General features: G+C 28.4%; 1 protein-coding gene across 1 annotated transcript; it reads left to right on the top strand.

The window, feature by feature from the left end:
• LOC109335699 (E3 ubiquitin protein ligase DRIP2-like) lies at window positions 4,209-9,288 on the top strand. Its single transcript, XM_019571854.1, has 7 exons — window positions 4,209-4,351; window positions 6,675-6,774; window positions 7,162-7,318; window positions 7,542-7,789; window positions 7,897-7,941; window positions 8,334-8,406; window positions 8,933-9,288. Exons 1-7 carry the CDS (start codon window positions 4,234-4,236, stop codon window positions 9,095-9,097), a joined length of 906 nt encoding a protein of 301 aa, XP_019427399.1. The 5' UTR covers window positions 4,209-4,233; the 3' UTR covers window positions 9,098-9,288.

Genomic DNA, 16,971 nt, shown 5'->3' with positions numbered 1-16,971 from the left:
AATTGCATTTATATATGTTTCATTTCTTTGCTTATTCTTAATTGTTTTGTGTTTCGATATTTTTAGACGAGTAATAATAAAACAATTAACTCATATATCGAAAAGAAACCTTCCAAAAAAATTATATAGTTTCGATAACCTATTTATTTAAAAAATTCTTCATTTGATCAAATGTTTCTATTGGATGATAAATTTACAATAATTTAAAAGGTATGAAATGATGAATGTAATGTTAATTTTTAAAACATGATGTTGGAAAACTCTCCCAAATTTTGAAATATTGGGTGAATCGGTGAGATAAATTTTGGAGAACTTATGGGAGTTCATATCAGTTTCATGTTGAGAAGTATCCCTTGGTAGAGATAAGTATTCAAGATTATTTTAATGTATTTAGATCAAAAATTTCCTTCCTTATTATTATAGTACTCTAACGAAAATTTTGTGCTTATTAATATTTACTTATGGTCAAATATTTCATCTTATCTCATTTTTAATAATGAATACAATCAAACTATGATGACAAGATTGTGAATAAATTTTGATTTGGACAATATAATGATTTATACTAAAAAATATTTAAAATTTAAACATCTAATAATATAATATAATATAATTATGAATCAATTAAAGTCTTTAAAAAACACAAAATCCCTGTAAATTTAATTAAACATAGTTAAGATAAATATATATTGGTTTTGGTTTTGAGTTTTTTGAAACTTTTGGAATGATATGGAAATAAATATATATGGTAATGACAATGGTTATAGAAAAAATCATACAATTTTATTTAATCTTACATAAGATCTTCATAAAATATTATATACTTTAAAGCCAAGTCAAATTGTATAGTAGTAAATGTTTCTGTTGGGAATGCTTGAAATATGTTATTGTATTAGTCCCACATTCCCTAGAATTAGAATAGAGTATAATATCAATGTTATATATTGGACTCAAGTCCTTGTTATAATGTGCACCAGATATAAGCACCAAATAGGAACACCCCATGGGCAGCTAGGCCCATGGGTGTGCTAGGGTTTGTAATCCTTATTCTCTAATAATATATTGGTAGTAGCCGTTCAGTGCTCCCGGGGACGTAGGTACAATTGGCCGAACCCCGTTAACAAATTCCCTTGTTTCTTCTCTTATATTTATTCTAAGTCTTTATTTGATTGCTTGTGGCCAACGCTGCGCAACGATCATTTCCGCTGCACCAACAATTGCTATCAGAGCCAATTGGTAGATGGCTCTTAACCCAGACGTCAGATAATGGATAAAGATGGCTAGACAAGGTGCATCAAAGGTAATGGCAAAGATAGAATAGATGAGTTGAAGGAGAAGGAAACATGGTGGAATTGTGGTGTGGGCGTTGTATGTGTTGATCCAGAACCCATATTGGGTTATGATCAAGGTGGAGATAAAAACTCTGTGTTGAGTTAGATGCTGACAATATCTCTCTAGATGCTGAGAGAATGTTCTCATTGGAGATAAGAAAGAGAATATCCTAATGGCGTGTGTGAGACGTCATAGTGAAGGATATTAATTGTTAGCAGATTCACAAAAGCACAAGGGCGATGACTGACTTTGATGTAGGTGTGACATGGGCATTGGCTTTGATGCAAGTTGTAACACGAGCATTGGTAGAGATGCAAGGGTGTAACATGGGCATTGGCTTGGATGCAAGGATGTGATATAAACATTAGTTAGCATTGACGCATGGTGTGTGCTGTGAGTATACTCCTTATGGTGAAGTATGATAGTTCTTTTGAACTAGAATTGTCGGAGTAGACAATGGTGGTAGCGGTTGAGGCTTTCCAAAGAAGTTCCAAGGTTCAGTTTGACTAAGTATCGAAGAGGACGATTGTTGGTGAACTTTTGTGTAGAAGTTCCAATATATCGAAAGACTTCCTAGCAATACGTGGCTAGGCGGTGTGTTCCAGTTAATGGCAGTACGCGAAGCTGCACTACAAGTTTGGAGAGCTATGCTCTTGGTAACATCGTCAAAGATACTCATAAGGTCTATGCTGTAGGGGAGCAACTAAAGAGAATTAGACATTGAACAAGGTGGAGTCATATCTTCGCTAAGGTAGAGATTCTTGTGTAGATTTCCTAAGGAGCGAGATATTCGTCTATTTCAATCAAGGTGGAGATTGTTGGGAATGCTTGAAATATGTTATTGTATTAGTCCCACATTCCCTAGAATTAGAATAGAGTATAATATCAATGTTATATATTGGACTCAAGTTCCTTGTTATAATGTGCACCAGATATAAGCACAAAATAGGAATACCTCATGGGCAGCTAGGCCCATGGGTGTGCTAGGGTTTGTAATCATTTTTCTCTAATAATATCTTGGTAGCCATTCAGTGCTCCCGAGGACGTAGGTACAATTGGTCGAACCTCGTTAACAAATTCCCTTGTTTCTTCTCTTATATTTATTTTATGTCTTTATTTGATTGCTTGTGGCCAACGCTGCGCAACGATCGCTTCCGCTGCACCAACAGTTTCTCTATCATTTTTTGTTTGTTATGAAACGAGTCAACACTTATAACAAACTATTATCAAAATGCACAAAAGAGAAGTCTTATGTCCTAATCAATGTAAATTTAAAAATTTCCAATTTATTATAGGCATAAATAATTAAGATAAAATTATACTTACTTTCCTTAGCATAAAGTTTAACTTAATTACATTTATCATTCTTTTTTATTGACTACACTCATCTCCTCGACATGATTAATTTGTATAATGTATGTATATAAATTTTGAGTAGTTTGGGTATAGTTGCAAAAAAGAGAGTTGATTTATGTGATTTCCTTAAAAATTGGAGGTATAGTGTTTTAATATTAGTATATATTATCTATACTACTATACTATGTATAAAACCAATACATGATGTAATTATCATCATTATGTAATTTCTATTTGCCTATTTTATCTTTAATATTTTTTAATTTCTAGAAAAAAAATATAATCATAGTTGACCACTACCAACACAATAATTAGTTGTTTAACCTTAAATTGACATTATAATAAATAAATAAAATTATATTATGAAATATCCTTAATAAATTCTCTAAAATTAAATATTTAATATTATAAATAAGAATATGATTGATATGCACAAAATGTCTATCAACATGTTAGTTATAGATAAATGTGACGGAGGGTTAAAGCATGTCCTATTTAAAATTATATTGCTTCAATATAATTCTTTTTTTTCTTCTTCAAAACTTCTCACAATTCTCATGACAAATTATTCTAACATAAAATAAACTAATTAGATTCTAATTCAACATGTCAAATTGTGAATATATGATTATATTCATGAATGAATTGTTTTATTGATAAGAACAACGAGTTGTCCCAATTCAAATGCATCCAACACTTGTAGCTAAATACAAATAAATGATTTCTGATAAAGGTTTATGGTAATTATTATAATTAATTAAAAAATAAATGAATATCATTTTAATATTTCAAAAACCAAAACCATTAAATTCTTTCTTTATTTATTATAGAAATTAATTTAAAAAATACTCTTACCAAAAAAACATTAGCTCAATAAAATTATTTAAAAAAGAAATGAATAGCATTTTAGTATTTCAAAAACAAAATTAAATATATATTTTCATTGTTTATTATAAAAATAAATTTTAAGAATTTACTCCTGCACAAATAGATTAGTTCAATAGCTTCCATGAACTTTCAAAGAAATGAAGGTTAAAATATTTTCAAACATTATTGTTGTAATAAGATGTTTAATAAGTTTATTCAATTTCAAAAATAAAATATTTAAAATTTTATTTACAAAAAAATATTTTCAAAATTTTAAGACATCAAACACCTTTAATCTTTATTCCATTTATTATATTAAGTAAGCAAAATAATATATTTTTTAAACAATTTGAATTTACTCAATCTCTTAATTGACTGAGACTTCACAATGAATGCAAATAAAAAATAAAATATTATTTTATAAAAAATAAAGTGTTTTTAAATGGTAAGATATGAACTTTTATTTTTTTAATTTTTTTTTTGGTGAATTGATTAATTACTATTTCTCTTATTCCAAGGACCCATCATAAAAGCAAAGTGAGCTGCATCCAATAAATAAAACAAACACCTTGTTAATTTGTTTATATATATATATATATATGTGTGTGTATATATATATATATATTTATATATATATAACTAAGGGTAGCTAGGATCAGAGTGAGGAGAACTAAAGACATGGACGGGAAAAAAGTGGTGAAAGTAAGGAGGGAGTTGCTTGAACCTCCATTGACTTGTCCATATTGTCACAATTTGCTGAAGAACGCAACTTCAAATATCGAATGCGTCCATACATGTTAGAATTTCAATCTCTCCTCTTATATCTTCAAAACCATTTTATTTTTCCTTAACCATATAAAATTATCTCATGCATTTCTACTAGATGATTCTGAATTGTGTTTGCAATATCAATTATGATACACAATTACATACAATTGCGAAAAATTACATCAACATAACTGCAATTGCGACCATGGAGTGATTATATATGGAGAATATCAAATCCATAATATTGTATCTCAATTGTGGCTACAAATTGCAATATAAAACTTTTTTTTTTTGTTTTCTTTCATTATCTATGAATTTGGGTTCACCATATGGGTATGACTATACTTGTGATTAAAATTGCTATGCTTGAGATTAAGATATGAATTATGGCTATTGTGATATAATTTTTTGTGTGTGATAAACAATATTTTTTAATGTGATGTTGCCTTTTATTATTGTTATGATCCTTAAATGAATGTTGAATTAACATTTGACATCTACCATTATATGTTCTTGGTGAGACTAAAAATATTATTAAATTAAAATATTAATATGTATTGATCTATTTTGATTTTTGAATAATAGTTTTCAAGTATTATGTATGATTTTTTCATTGGCACTCCTTCACATAGGGGATATATGGTATTTATGAAGTAAATTATGTTTTATGTAGAATCAAAATGGGACTTGTTTCTTTGGCTTCATGTTTTTATATGTAAATTAGTAAGCGAAAATAAAACACTTCTCATATGTACCTAGGGTTTAAGCACTTCTCAGAAAAGGAATCGAAACAGTATTCTTAGCCAAGAACAAAAACCAAGAATGCATAAAAAAAAATCACTTATGACATTTTATGTTTGTTGGTTAGGCTTTATAAAATGGTTTTCAGCTTTTTAAGCAAAAACTTGTTTTTGCCAATTTCTTTTTTAATTTTACTTTTTAAGAAGAAACTAAATGATTTCCTTAATATGAAAATGGACATATATTAATGTCTCGAATATAAGAACAACGTGAGTATTAGATGAAAAAAAAGGTTAATAATTTTCACATTGGCCAACTATTCACTAATTTTGCTATTATGTTAATGTACTAGGCGTAAAAGTTTTTAACACTTAGATAGAACTACTAGAGGTTCATCTACTAATTTTTTTTCCATATTCTTCTTGAAGAGGAAAGATATATATTTAGATTTAGGGCAGATCTTCAAATTTAAGGAGCAATTCCAATAGGTTACTGACAACAGAAATAAAAGCTCAACATGCAATTACCTTTAAGTTTTTTTTATCAGCAATGAAAACTATATTAATCAAAAAATAAAAATATTAGGAGAATAAGTAGTACTCCTATCTAATGAATCCCTGTAATTAACAAAGAGAAAGACAAATTGATGGATGTCTCACCCAGTTAACATAAGAGTAAGAGAAGAAAGAAAAACGAACAATAATAAGGTTCCAGGAATGCAGAAAAATAAGCTTTATCATCTCCTCTGTTTGGATTCTCAAGTTCTCAAAAGATACATTTGTTCTTAATGTGTCAAATAGTCCAAATTGTGACAAACCAAAGAGCCCGGTAACTATTTTTTCTTCTTGGCCAATATCTAAAATGTTTTCCATATTTTATTTGGTGGTCGTAGAAAATATATTTGATTGTGTTGTGAGATATTTCTTTTTGGTAACTGAGAAATAGTTCCTCTTGGTGTGTGTTATTTGTCAACTAATGAAGTCCATCATTATCTCTAGGTATTATGTTATTTTAGCACTCAATATGATATTTTACTTACATGGATACAACTTATTCTAAGTGTTCAAAAAACATGTCATTAGTATATAATTAATTATCATTGCATGCAATTTTCTGAGAGTATCTGCTTAAGAAGCAACTGTGTCAGAAATTGTGCAAAAAACTGAGAGAGCCTATGGTGTTCCATTCTTCTTCCATCTATTTGTTTACTAGGACTTCTTTAATTTTAGTCATCATTACTTGGGGCGCGTTGTTTAATTTTTTTTTGCGGCAAAATGAAAGATTTTATTAAGAGAAAAAATAATTACAAGAGAGAAAAAGTGGAGAAAGAAAAAACTAAAAGCCTTTACAACATAGACTCAAGACAAAAAATGAGGTTTGCTATCCAATCAGAAAAAGAGATATGATCTTTGCCCATCTTCCCATATGATTGTTGTTGTGTTAATTAGGCCTATATACTATGAGTAATTCCTACTGTTGGCTTTTCTAATCAAAATTGTGCCAAACTCTTCCTCATCACTAATCATGAAATTGTATTTCTTGTTAATATGCATGGTTCACATTTGACAAGGAAGGTTGTTCTTAAAATTGATTTTTTGATTGATCACCAGTTTGCAGGAGTTGCATAGAGGAAATTGTTACAGAAAAGGACATGACAGAATGTCCAGTTTGTGAAACGGATTGGGGTGCCAATCCCATTCAGAAAATGAGGTCACTTTCCTGACATATCTATAAGACACCCTTTACAATGTTAGGTTAAAGTCTCATTTGGTTTCTATAGTTTATACATAATTTAAGCTGATATATCTCTATATTTATTACAAAAAATACATTTAACATGAATCTTAGTTACTGTTTTTAAATACAAGTTATTGCATTTGTATAGTATGGCATGCAAGAAAGAAGTTACGTTTTACGAGCCAATTATTGTATGTTGCAGTTTGCATTTAATATATCTGCATGTGAACTAGAGTGTAATTATTTTTATACTATCACCAAATTATAACAAAATTACATGTAACATAAGAAATCACTTTTCAAATCTCGTACTCGTACTTGTTTCATGCTAAGTTTCAAAATTCGTTTCATGATAAGCAGACACGACCATAGTTTGCAGTCACTGAGGGACAAACTTTTTCCTGAAAACAAAGCATTGAAGGCAACCGCAACTGATGTTGTTAGCAGTCAGAGCAGTGTTAACATTGAACATTCAGATGAGATGATGAGCCTCATTTCTTTGAGAACAACATATGAGGTTCTGTTTACAGTGTTTTTATTATTTATTTAGCTTGTCATATCTTGGTTCTGATTGTATCCTTTTTTTATCGGCAAAACCATAAGACTAATTAAAAATAAATAAGAGTTACAAATGATTCATAAGTAGATCTAGACAAGAAACAATTACAAGTCGATGTTGAGACATGATAGTGATTGGTTCTGATTGTATTGGCATTAAGACTTTATTTACCATGTTGTAGGGTTATTCCTCTTCTGAAGATAGCCAAGGTGTTGAACCAAAGGATGAAATATTGGCTAATCTAAGAACATCAAGTTCTAGAAAGAGAGGCAAGAAGAAGAAGAATAAGCCACGCTTACCTCGCCAGAAAAAGGAACTTGCTGTAGGGGAATCAAGTCAATCCTCTTATGACCAACCAGTTCCACCTAGGACTATGCCCATAGAGAATGCATCGTCCGTTTGGCTCACCTTAGAACCTTCTGAAAACCGGTTAGACATGACTTTATATTACAACTTATGTCTTGAAATCCTATGCATATGCCCCATAAATAATTTTCAATATTTCTTTATGTACTAATTTCATGCTAATGTTTCAGGGATGGAGTACTCTTGCCAGAAATTGGTGTACCTTATATCAGAATGTAAGTTCCTTCACCTTCATTGCACTAGTGCAGGATGCAAATTCTGCTCAGAGCAATGTAGGATACAACATTATTAATTGGTATATCCATCATTAGAGTATTATTATGACTGATTATTACTACCACAGGATAGAGTTCATGCAACATATTAATTACGTAGAAGTTAGCAACCACTTTGACCTTTTCATTGATTGTGCTTTATTTAGGATAGTTGTCACATGAAGGAGAATGACCTCAATTCCATGCATTTTTTGCATTATGCATCAACTCATTCAATTGTATTAATTGCAGCTCCTATTAATATGCTTCATAAAATAGAGAGTTAACTGATATAGAATAAGAATATAAGATATCGTGTTGATTTCTCACGCTTTCTCTTCATGTTGCCATAGGAATGGAAAAATGCCGGTCTCACATGTCCATAAATTTGTGCAGAAGAAATTGGGTCTGGAAATTGAAAATGAGGTAGGTTTACGCTTTATTCATTATTCACTTGGCTTTACTTTTCTCTCTCTCTATTATGACTATAATAGTATATAAAAAAACATATAATAATCGAACTTAATTATGTTCCTATTCAACAATTAAGTAGACATAAACCTAAATAGATCCGTCACAAACACAATCTTACTTTAACAACTTAAATTTAATAACTTTTCATATGGTAAATAACATTATTTCTATCTGTCTTAGTTTTTATATTTTATATATTTCCAATAATTTATCTAAAAACCAAACATAACATTATTTCAAACAAAAACATAAGTATATGAAAAAAATAGTACACGAACATTATTTTAAAGTTTAAATTTCCAGCAAAATATTGTCCTAATTTCTGCCAAAAAGTAAATATGCAACGAGACAAGTACAAGAATTATGCTTGTTGTTGTTTTAGGGATGAAATTCCTGTCTAATAATTTCAACGTAAAATAAATTATGGTAACTAATATGTTAATCAGTTCTCACCCTTCAATTAATTATTTTTTTGCAGATTGAGATTACATGCTTGGGAGAAGTTGTGCCCCCAGAAATGGAGCTACTGGATTTGTATAAGACATGGATGGAGAGTGTATTCCCAGAAAAGGAAATTACAGTAACTGTTGGGTCCTCAGCAGAGAGATTTGTCATGACCCTATACTATGCCCTCAAGGTCTAAATCCTTAATATTTGGTTGGCCATTATTGTCATGCTTTTGAAGTGTGTGTGAGACTTGGACACATAATTAAGTAGCTTCTTATACTTGGTTGTTGCAGTATATGGTTTGTTGGGTATTTGAGATGTTGTTTATTATTTGCTTTGATGTTTGACATTTCAACTATGACTTATTTTATTATGCTTTCAATTGGGTTTGTATGATGATTTGGTTTTGGCACCTATTTGCAAAAAATCATATTATGTCTATCTCTCTAACAAGACTATCTTATTATCCCAAATGTTCCAGATATTTTTAGCCAATCCTTAGGTCCAATGACATACTCTCTACCACATTTTTAGTTCTTACGGAATAACTTAGATATAACTATATTGTGGGGGTCATTTGATCCATTTCTTGATTATTTGAAAACAACTTCTTACCAATAAGGTGTTGGTCTAATAGTGTAAGGCTCTATTAGATTCTCATTTGATCCATTTCATGCATCCCACGAATAATATATGCTAGTAGTATAAATAGTTTAGATGAACTTTGCCTATGCTTTGGTCAACAAATGAGACAAAAAAAACTTATGACCTAGACAAAAAAATATGCTTTCCTAACTGCTAACACTAGTAAGAGAGTTATAAAATGGTTTAATATTAAAGTGATAAGTTTAAGAAAAGAAATGGACGAAATTATGAATTTGAGTCTCATCCATAATAAAATAATAACATACAAACATTTATTTATAAGAAAACTATTACAACTTTTGAATAACTCCTTTGAATTCTATAATATTATTAGCATCATTTTGCGCCCAATGAATGCAATCTTATAATAATACTATTTTTTGACAACTTTAAATCACTGTGATTTTTAGATGTGTGTGTAAAAGTATAAATTAAGAGGGGGAGGGGTATAGCTTAAAAATATTGTCAAACAACATATTATTAATATTATGAGTTTTTTCCCTTCACAAAGAATATGATAGAAATTTGAGTGTCTTCGTTTCTTCGTTTATAAGGGTGAGCATGACCCCATTCTATTTGCTCACTCGATATGGACCTAAATAGGGTTGGATTTCATTAGGTCTAAAGTCAAGTTTAGGTTCAAAAATTAGATCTAATCAATATATTTATGGGTCAGGTAGGGATCAAGCATAACTCAGTTTATGATCATTCATTCATCATGTTTGTATATGTTTCTCTATTCAAGTGTATACACACTAATGACATCTTTTGGTCAAAAGTATTATTGATTATCTAATTGTTTATCATATAAATATGATTAATAATATATATATATATCATTTTATATGTCAAATTGCATATTCATAATAATAAATAATATTGAGAATATTTTATCTGAAATTAGTATACATTATATTTAATCGGGTTTATGGTGGAGTTCGGGTTTAAAGGTCGACTTGGTCGGTATTTAAGGTCGGGTTAGCTACAAGTCTAAGGTTAGTCCGGGTTCAAAAAATGTCTCAACCAACATTTAGGACTAGGGAAGAGACAAACTTTAACTCGTCTCAACTGGACCCATACTCACCCCTACCTATTGGAACATATACTTGTCTCATCAGAGATTTATGTTAAAATGTATGTCATTTTATATATCATAATTTGTTATTAGCTAAAAAACATTTATTTATTAAAATTTTAATTTAAATATATTTTTCAATCAATTATATTATATGATATGTGAATCACATATAATTTGAGAGAATAAACGTGCTCCAATCATATAAATAGTTAGCCATAGAGTCATGTCTACATATAAAGCCACAAACTTTATGCTTCTTATTATACTTAGTTTATATTTACATGTTCACACACCTATAGATATCTCTTGGAACTTCTTGTACTATAATAATGTCAACTTTTTTGTGATAAAAAATATTGTCGATACCACACTTTCCTCTTTATCCATACATAAAGTATCTTATTCATACACTTTTATCATAAAGTTTTCCTCTAAGGTTAATACATTATTTATCATTCATATATATTATTTTTATAAATATAATTAATATATGAATTATAAATAATACATTGATAATATATGAAACTTTTACACTATTAATACATATATTATTTTTTTCAGAATATAAATAAGAATATCTATCTAGGAAGATAAATTTATATGTGAAAATTAATTTGTTTTATATTTTTAAATGTGATATTTTTAGTATACATATTCTTTTTGATATCTTTAATGTGTAAAATACACACTGGAAAAACCCTTAATAATTAAAAATAAATAAAACATAGCAAAATATCCATTTACTTGGATCATGTTTCCGTATATGCGCCACTATATATGTGGCATTTATCATATAATAAGCGACATGCATGTCTCTCGCTATTATATGATAAAATTGTGTGTTTTTTAATTTATTGAAATCAAAATTTAAGTTGGAGATTTATATTTGATGGAGTAGATCAACCATAAGCACATGAAAAATTTCATCTTAAAGTCATTAAAATAGGATGTAAGCTGATATATAGAAGAGAGAGTTGAAAATAGAAGCTAAGACAAAAAGACACAGATGATATGATGTAAGAAAATAAAATAGATCGTGAACCAATTCCAAGAGAAAGTAGTTTTTAAAGGGGTGGGAAATGAAAACGATCTTCTACCCTAAAAAAATTATATCATCGTATACTAAGCTAATCAAATTTTATAAAAATACAATATAAATATTAATTTTTATTATTATAATTTTTTATTTTTAATTAAATAAGATTTTCTGATTGAATGAATACAAAAATGAGAACAAATGATCTTATATGTGAAAATAATGAGGAGTAATGAGGATATGACTGAGCAAATAACTTAGTCAGTGCAAGATTGGCCTAATCCAAATAAACAAGCACGGGTTACTGTGTACTCAAATTCAGTGAGCCGAGTAATACATTTTGATTGGTGAATAAAATTATCTAATATCTAATAATGACAGAGAAAATAAAAACTAATATATATTGAGTTGTACATACCCTCAATATAACAGATATATGCCTCAACCCAACATATTTTCATTTCTGATTATATATATATAATATTAAAATAATAAATATATAAAAATAACCTTATATGAATAATATAATATGTATAAGATAATTTATAATTATATTCAATCACTTAAATTTATTATGAACTAATAATAATTATTTATTTTATTATATATATTTAAAATAATAATTAAAAATATAATATATATATATATAATATTAATTTAAACTAAATTTATAAATATAGGATATCTACAAGTGGATACTATAGCATGAGTTTCTAGACATAAGTTATTATTGTGGTACACATTGTGCATAGAATATTTTTTATCATAGTAAATGTTATTTATATATGAGGATGAAATTGGATGTTATTTATATTATTAACAGGCATATACATAGATTCGAGGAATTGTTGTAATTTAATCTTGAAGTTCAAATTTCTAAAAAGATATGTGCATTTAATAGAGAAAACTTTGCGGGTCACAGTTGGTATTGGCCAGTAGAATTCCACTGAGAAAAGCATGCAGAAACCGATTACATAGATAATCAAAGTTGTTTATTCACATGATATAGAGACTCACTCAAAAACAACATATTAATATATTTTCCTGCAAAAAATTTCTATGAAATTTCCTACACTATACAAAGTATATTACCTTTTTATGGTGTAAGAAGATTTATCTAAAGGAAAGGAAGAACATATAAGTCAACGAGTGGAGCCTGAGTTGGCTTCAGTTCCATTTTAGTGAGACACCAAAGTAAGTAAAGGGGTTCCTATGGCCCACGAAAACGACGTGCGTAGGGTGAAAAAGAATGAAAATCACCTATCCAAAGATTTAGTGTTTCAATTTTATCGAAAAATGATAACTAGTTAAAAAATATAAAAAAAAATATTTTTTTGGTTACTTATTGTAATATGATTGACTAGGAACATGAAAACAAAATCGAGGGAAGAAAGTAAGTGAAAAACTGAGTTTGTGTAATTGTGTTAGGCGTGGCCACCTTTACTGGTGCTTATGTCTCATTGGCTCTCTCTTCTTTCCTCTAACGGCTATTTTTTTATCAATATTCTTGGTTCTTTTATGGCCCAATATTTTATCTTCCTCTAAGATTATCTTTTATTCTTATTAGATTAGATTGTTAATTGAAATCTCTAATGATGGTTATCTTTATGACGGAAGAATATCACCACATATTGATTCTCATTTTGGATATGACAAAGTTTTCACATTATTAGTTTATTTAGAAATTGGGGCATATTTTCATTTTATACAACGATTATTATATGTACAGTAAAGTTTTAACGCTTACTTTTATTGATCATAAATCTTTAAAAAAGTATATATGTTCATTCTAAAGTTTGCTTAGTGATCATTTACACAGTTGTTTACATTGTGATCATTTAAAAACTTTTATCAATTTTAAACTTATTTATTTCAAATATTTATACTTATAAACTGTTTATTTTTAGAAAAGACATGTAACGCTTGAGTATTTAATCATGAGTGTAAAATGTGTGTATTGATAGTGTAAAGATTATACACAGTGCTTCATTCACCATTCATTTACAATATTTTTATTTAAAAATCAATTATAACTAAAAATTAATGGTGGATGATGTAACGACAATGTAAAAAACATTTACACTATCGGTGTATATATCTTTTTCTCTTTAATCATTAGCCTGTAATCGTTATTTGTCTCCTACTCTTCTTCACTTAGCCGTAATTTAAATAATTGTTAGACTATGGATATTATTAGTGATTGGTTTTGAAAATAAGACTATAACGCATGCGTATGTTAACGGTCAATCATATGTGACTTGAACTTTGCCGTATTTTAAGGTAAGAAATTGACATCGTCTAAAATAATTTATCTTCTTAAATTTATTATATTTTTTACATGTGTTTTAATTTTATTTTTATAATATATTTTTAAGTTCATTATCTAACAATTTTTTCCTTAAATTCCTTTTCCTTGTATTTAATATTAGCGTGAGTTTGAGTATTCCTCTGTGAAATTAAGTTTTACTAAATTGGTTTCATGTGGGGTTATAAGAAAACAAATTTCATAGGCACAATGTGTAGGACAAGTATCTGCTGTACCAAACTCTGTCCCAGACCAATCCTATTATGCCATGTTAGTTAAAAAAAATTAAATATTTATAATTTTATCAATTTTACTTAATTATAATTGGTTAAAGACGTGATCGAAACAACAGATCCTTATCCTAATTTGTATGGTTGAAATGATAATCGAATCAAACAATTTACTGGTTCAATGTTCCGTGGTCCACTTTTGTTGAACTGATAAAAGTTAAGCACACGTTTCTAAGTTTACATAATTTATTAATTTATAAAGCAAAATTTAGGTCTCGTTACATAGACTTAGTCAAGTACTTCAACATCAATCATAACTACCTAATTCCATTTATTCTATGTTTTTATTAAATCTATGCACTGACAGTGTAAGATATATACATAGTTAATGTATAATCTATTGTTCATTTGGATTACTTTTTCTGAAAAGTCAACGATGATAGAAAATGAATGTTGGATGATGTAGTGACAATGTAAAGAACTTTTACACTGTCAGTATATACATTTTTTTCTCTTAATGTAATAGTAGTAAATATTATTTTGGCCCCTATTTTAGGCCATTGACATGGATGTCCCATCTTGAGAATATGAGTGATCACGAATTAATGGATTCATTTCATTAAAGAAGTGTGTGTTTAGAAATTGATAGATCAGTTTTATACAAGAAGTTGTATGATTCAGATATAAAATTATTTACTAATATATTTGGATGGGTTAAAATATGAAATCGATCGGAAGTTACTTGTACTTTTGTTTTATTGCAATATTGTTTTTGTTTTTTTCTTCTTCTTCTTCTTTTTAAAATAAAAATTACTAGTGTGGCATGATGTATTAAATATATATTTAAAATGGCTTGGAATGTTGGGATGCAATTCAGTTTGTGTTTGAAACATTTAAGTGCTTAACATTTATCCTTCTATGAAATTTGATACATTTCGTAAACCTTTCTTGATTTTTATTTGCATGTTTGACATTTTATATTTGTTTCTTTTCTCAAAGTATAATCCATTAGTGTGAGATTAATCTTAAGAGCATGATTAAGTACCTAACGGAATAGTCTCATCTAAATAGTAAAAAAATAGGAAATTTGAGATGGGAAAACTTGATTCTAAGATGGAACAATACTTCCCCCATACCCATGAATCATAGGATCAATCCCAAGATTATACTTCATTCGCCACATATATATTTTTTATTTTAGTTTTTTTATGTTATTCTATTTTTCTTTAGTATTTGAATACATATTTAATATTTACTTTTCAAGTATATCTTAGTAATCTTCTTTTTCACTTCCTACTTATCCATTTAATTTATTTTTCAATGTGCATCAAATAAAGTTATTTTATTCAAATTATATCACATTTTTTTATCATTTAATAATTTATTAAAATATATGCACAAAAATATATGTGACCAAGTACTTAATATACTATAATTTTAGATAAAGTGTATGTTCAATATGGTAATATAAAAATGAGAAAAAATATATATGTTGATAGTGTACCAGTTTGATATATTATCATTATATTATATATTATTCATATATAAATATTATTGATTCTTAAAAAAAGTAATATAATAATTATTATAAATATTTATACGGACATATATATTACACTCTATAAAAAATTATCATGGTATGACAGGATCACTCAGGCATAACTCAAATTGTGGGATGCATTGATGTTGCAGTTAAAACATCTAAGTGCTCTTATATCTATCAATTAATATTTTTCTCCATGTAATCAATGTTGTTGGATATTTTATATTTATATTGTTTCTTAAAGCATGATCCCAATTAACAAGTGAGGGATTATTTTTTGTGTAGTGTGATAAGGTGCCTAATTGAAGACTCTCCTAAGTCCTAATGGTAATTTTTGAATATGTTATTAACAAGAGTTCTCTTTTGTCATAAGTTGTCTGGTACAATAACGCTTGCATGACTCAAATTGTGGTGATGCATTTTTTTTGTTTCTTAAATGTATCATCGCACTGGAGGTAATCTTGTATAAGCCGGAAACATCTACAAGTATGTGAGAGGCTAACTCTCCCAGCGAACATTTTTTCTATCCACAAAACTCGAACCCAAGACCTTGCTTAAAGAGAATCAAACATGTACCACTTGAATCAATGTCGCCGGTTGGTTTTGGGGTGATGCATTGGCTTTACGGTTAAAGCATTTCTCATTTGTGTACTCTATGATGATAATGCTTGCATGGCTCATTTTCCGGGAATGCATTATAAGCACGCATGATTCAAATCCTGGGGCTGCATTGACTTTGTAGTTCACACATTTAAGTGTTAGTATTTTATTTGTGTTATAAAAAAGTATCTCTTATGGTATGAATAAGAAATCATTTAAGATGTGTGTCTATTATTCCTATCAAATGTCGTTTTCAGAAATATAATCATGCACAAAAGTATTAAATTGATAAGATAACTCTTGAAATGTCGTTTTCAGAAACATATAAAACCTCACTTGATAAGATAACTCTTGAAATAATGAAAGTGTTAAATTTGAGAATGAAACATTAAAGTGATTCAAATTACCCGTTAATAAAAGTTGATCCTTACTTTAAATTATTGACAATATATATATATAATTTTATACAGTCATTATATCATCTATAATTAATATTTAATCATCAGTGAATTTTCCAAAAATAAAATACAAATGAATGTGAGTAATAATGTATTGATTGTATATATAAATATTTATACCTACAATGTACCACTCTTTAACTACCATGTAGCGATACAAGCATCTATTGTCAAA

This window comes from Lupinus angustifolius, chromosome LG20, assembly GCF_001865875.1.
Source record: "Lupinus angustifolius cultivar Tanjil chromosome LG20, LupAngTanjil_v1.0, whole genome shotgun sequence".
NCBI lineage: Eukaryota > Viridiplantae > Streptophyta > Magnoliopsida > Fabales > Fabaceae > Lupinus > Lupinus angustifolius.
This window is presented reverse-complemented; position numbering and strand designations above follow the sequence as displayed.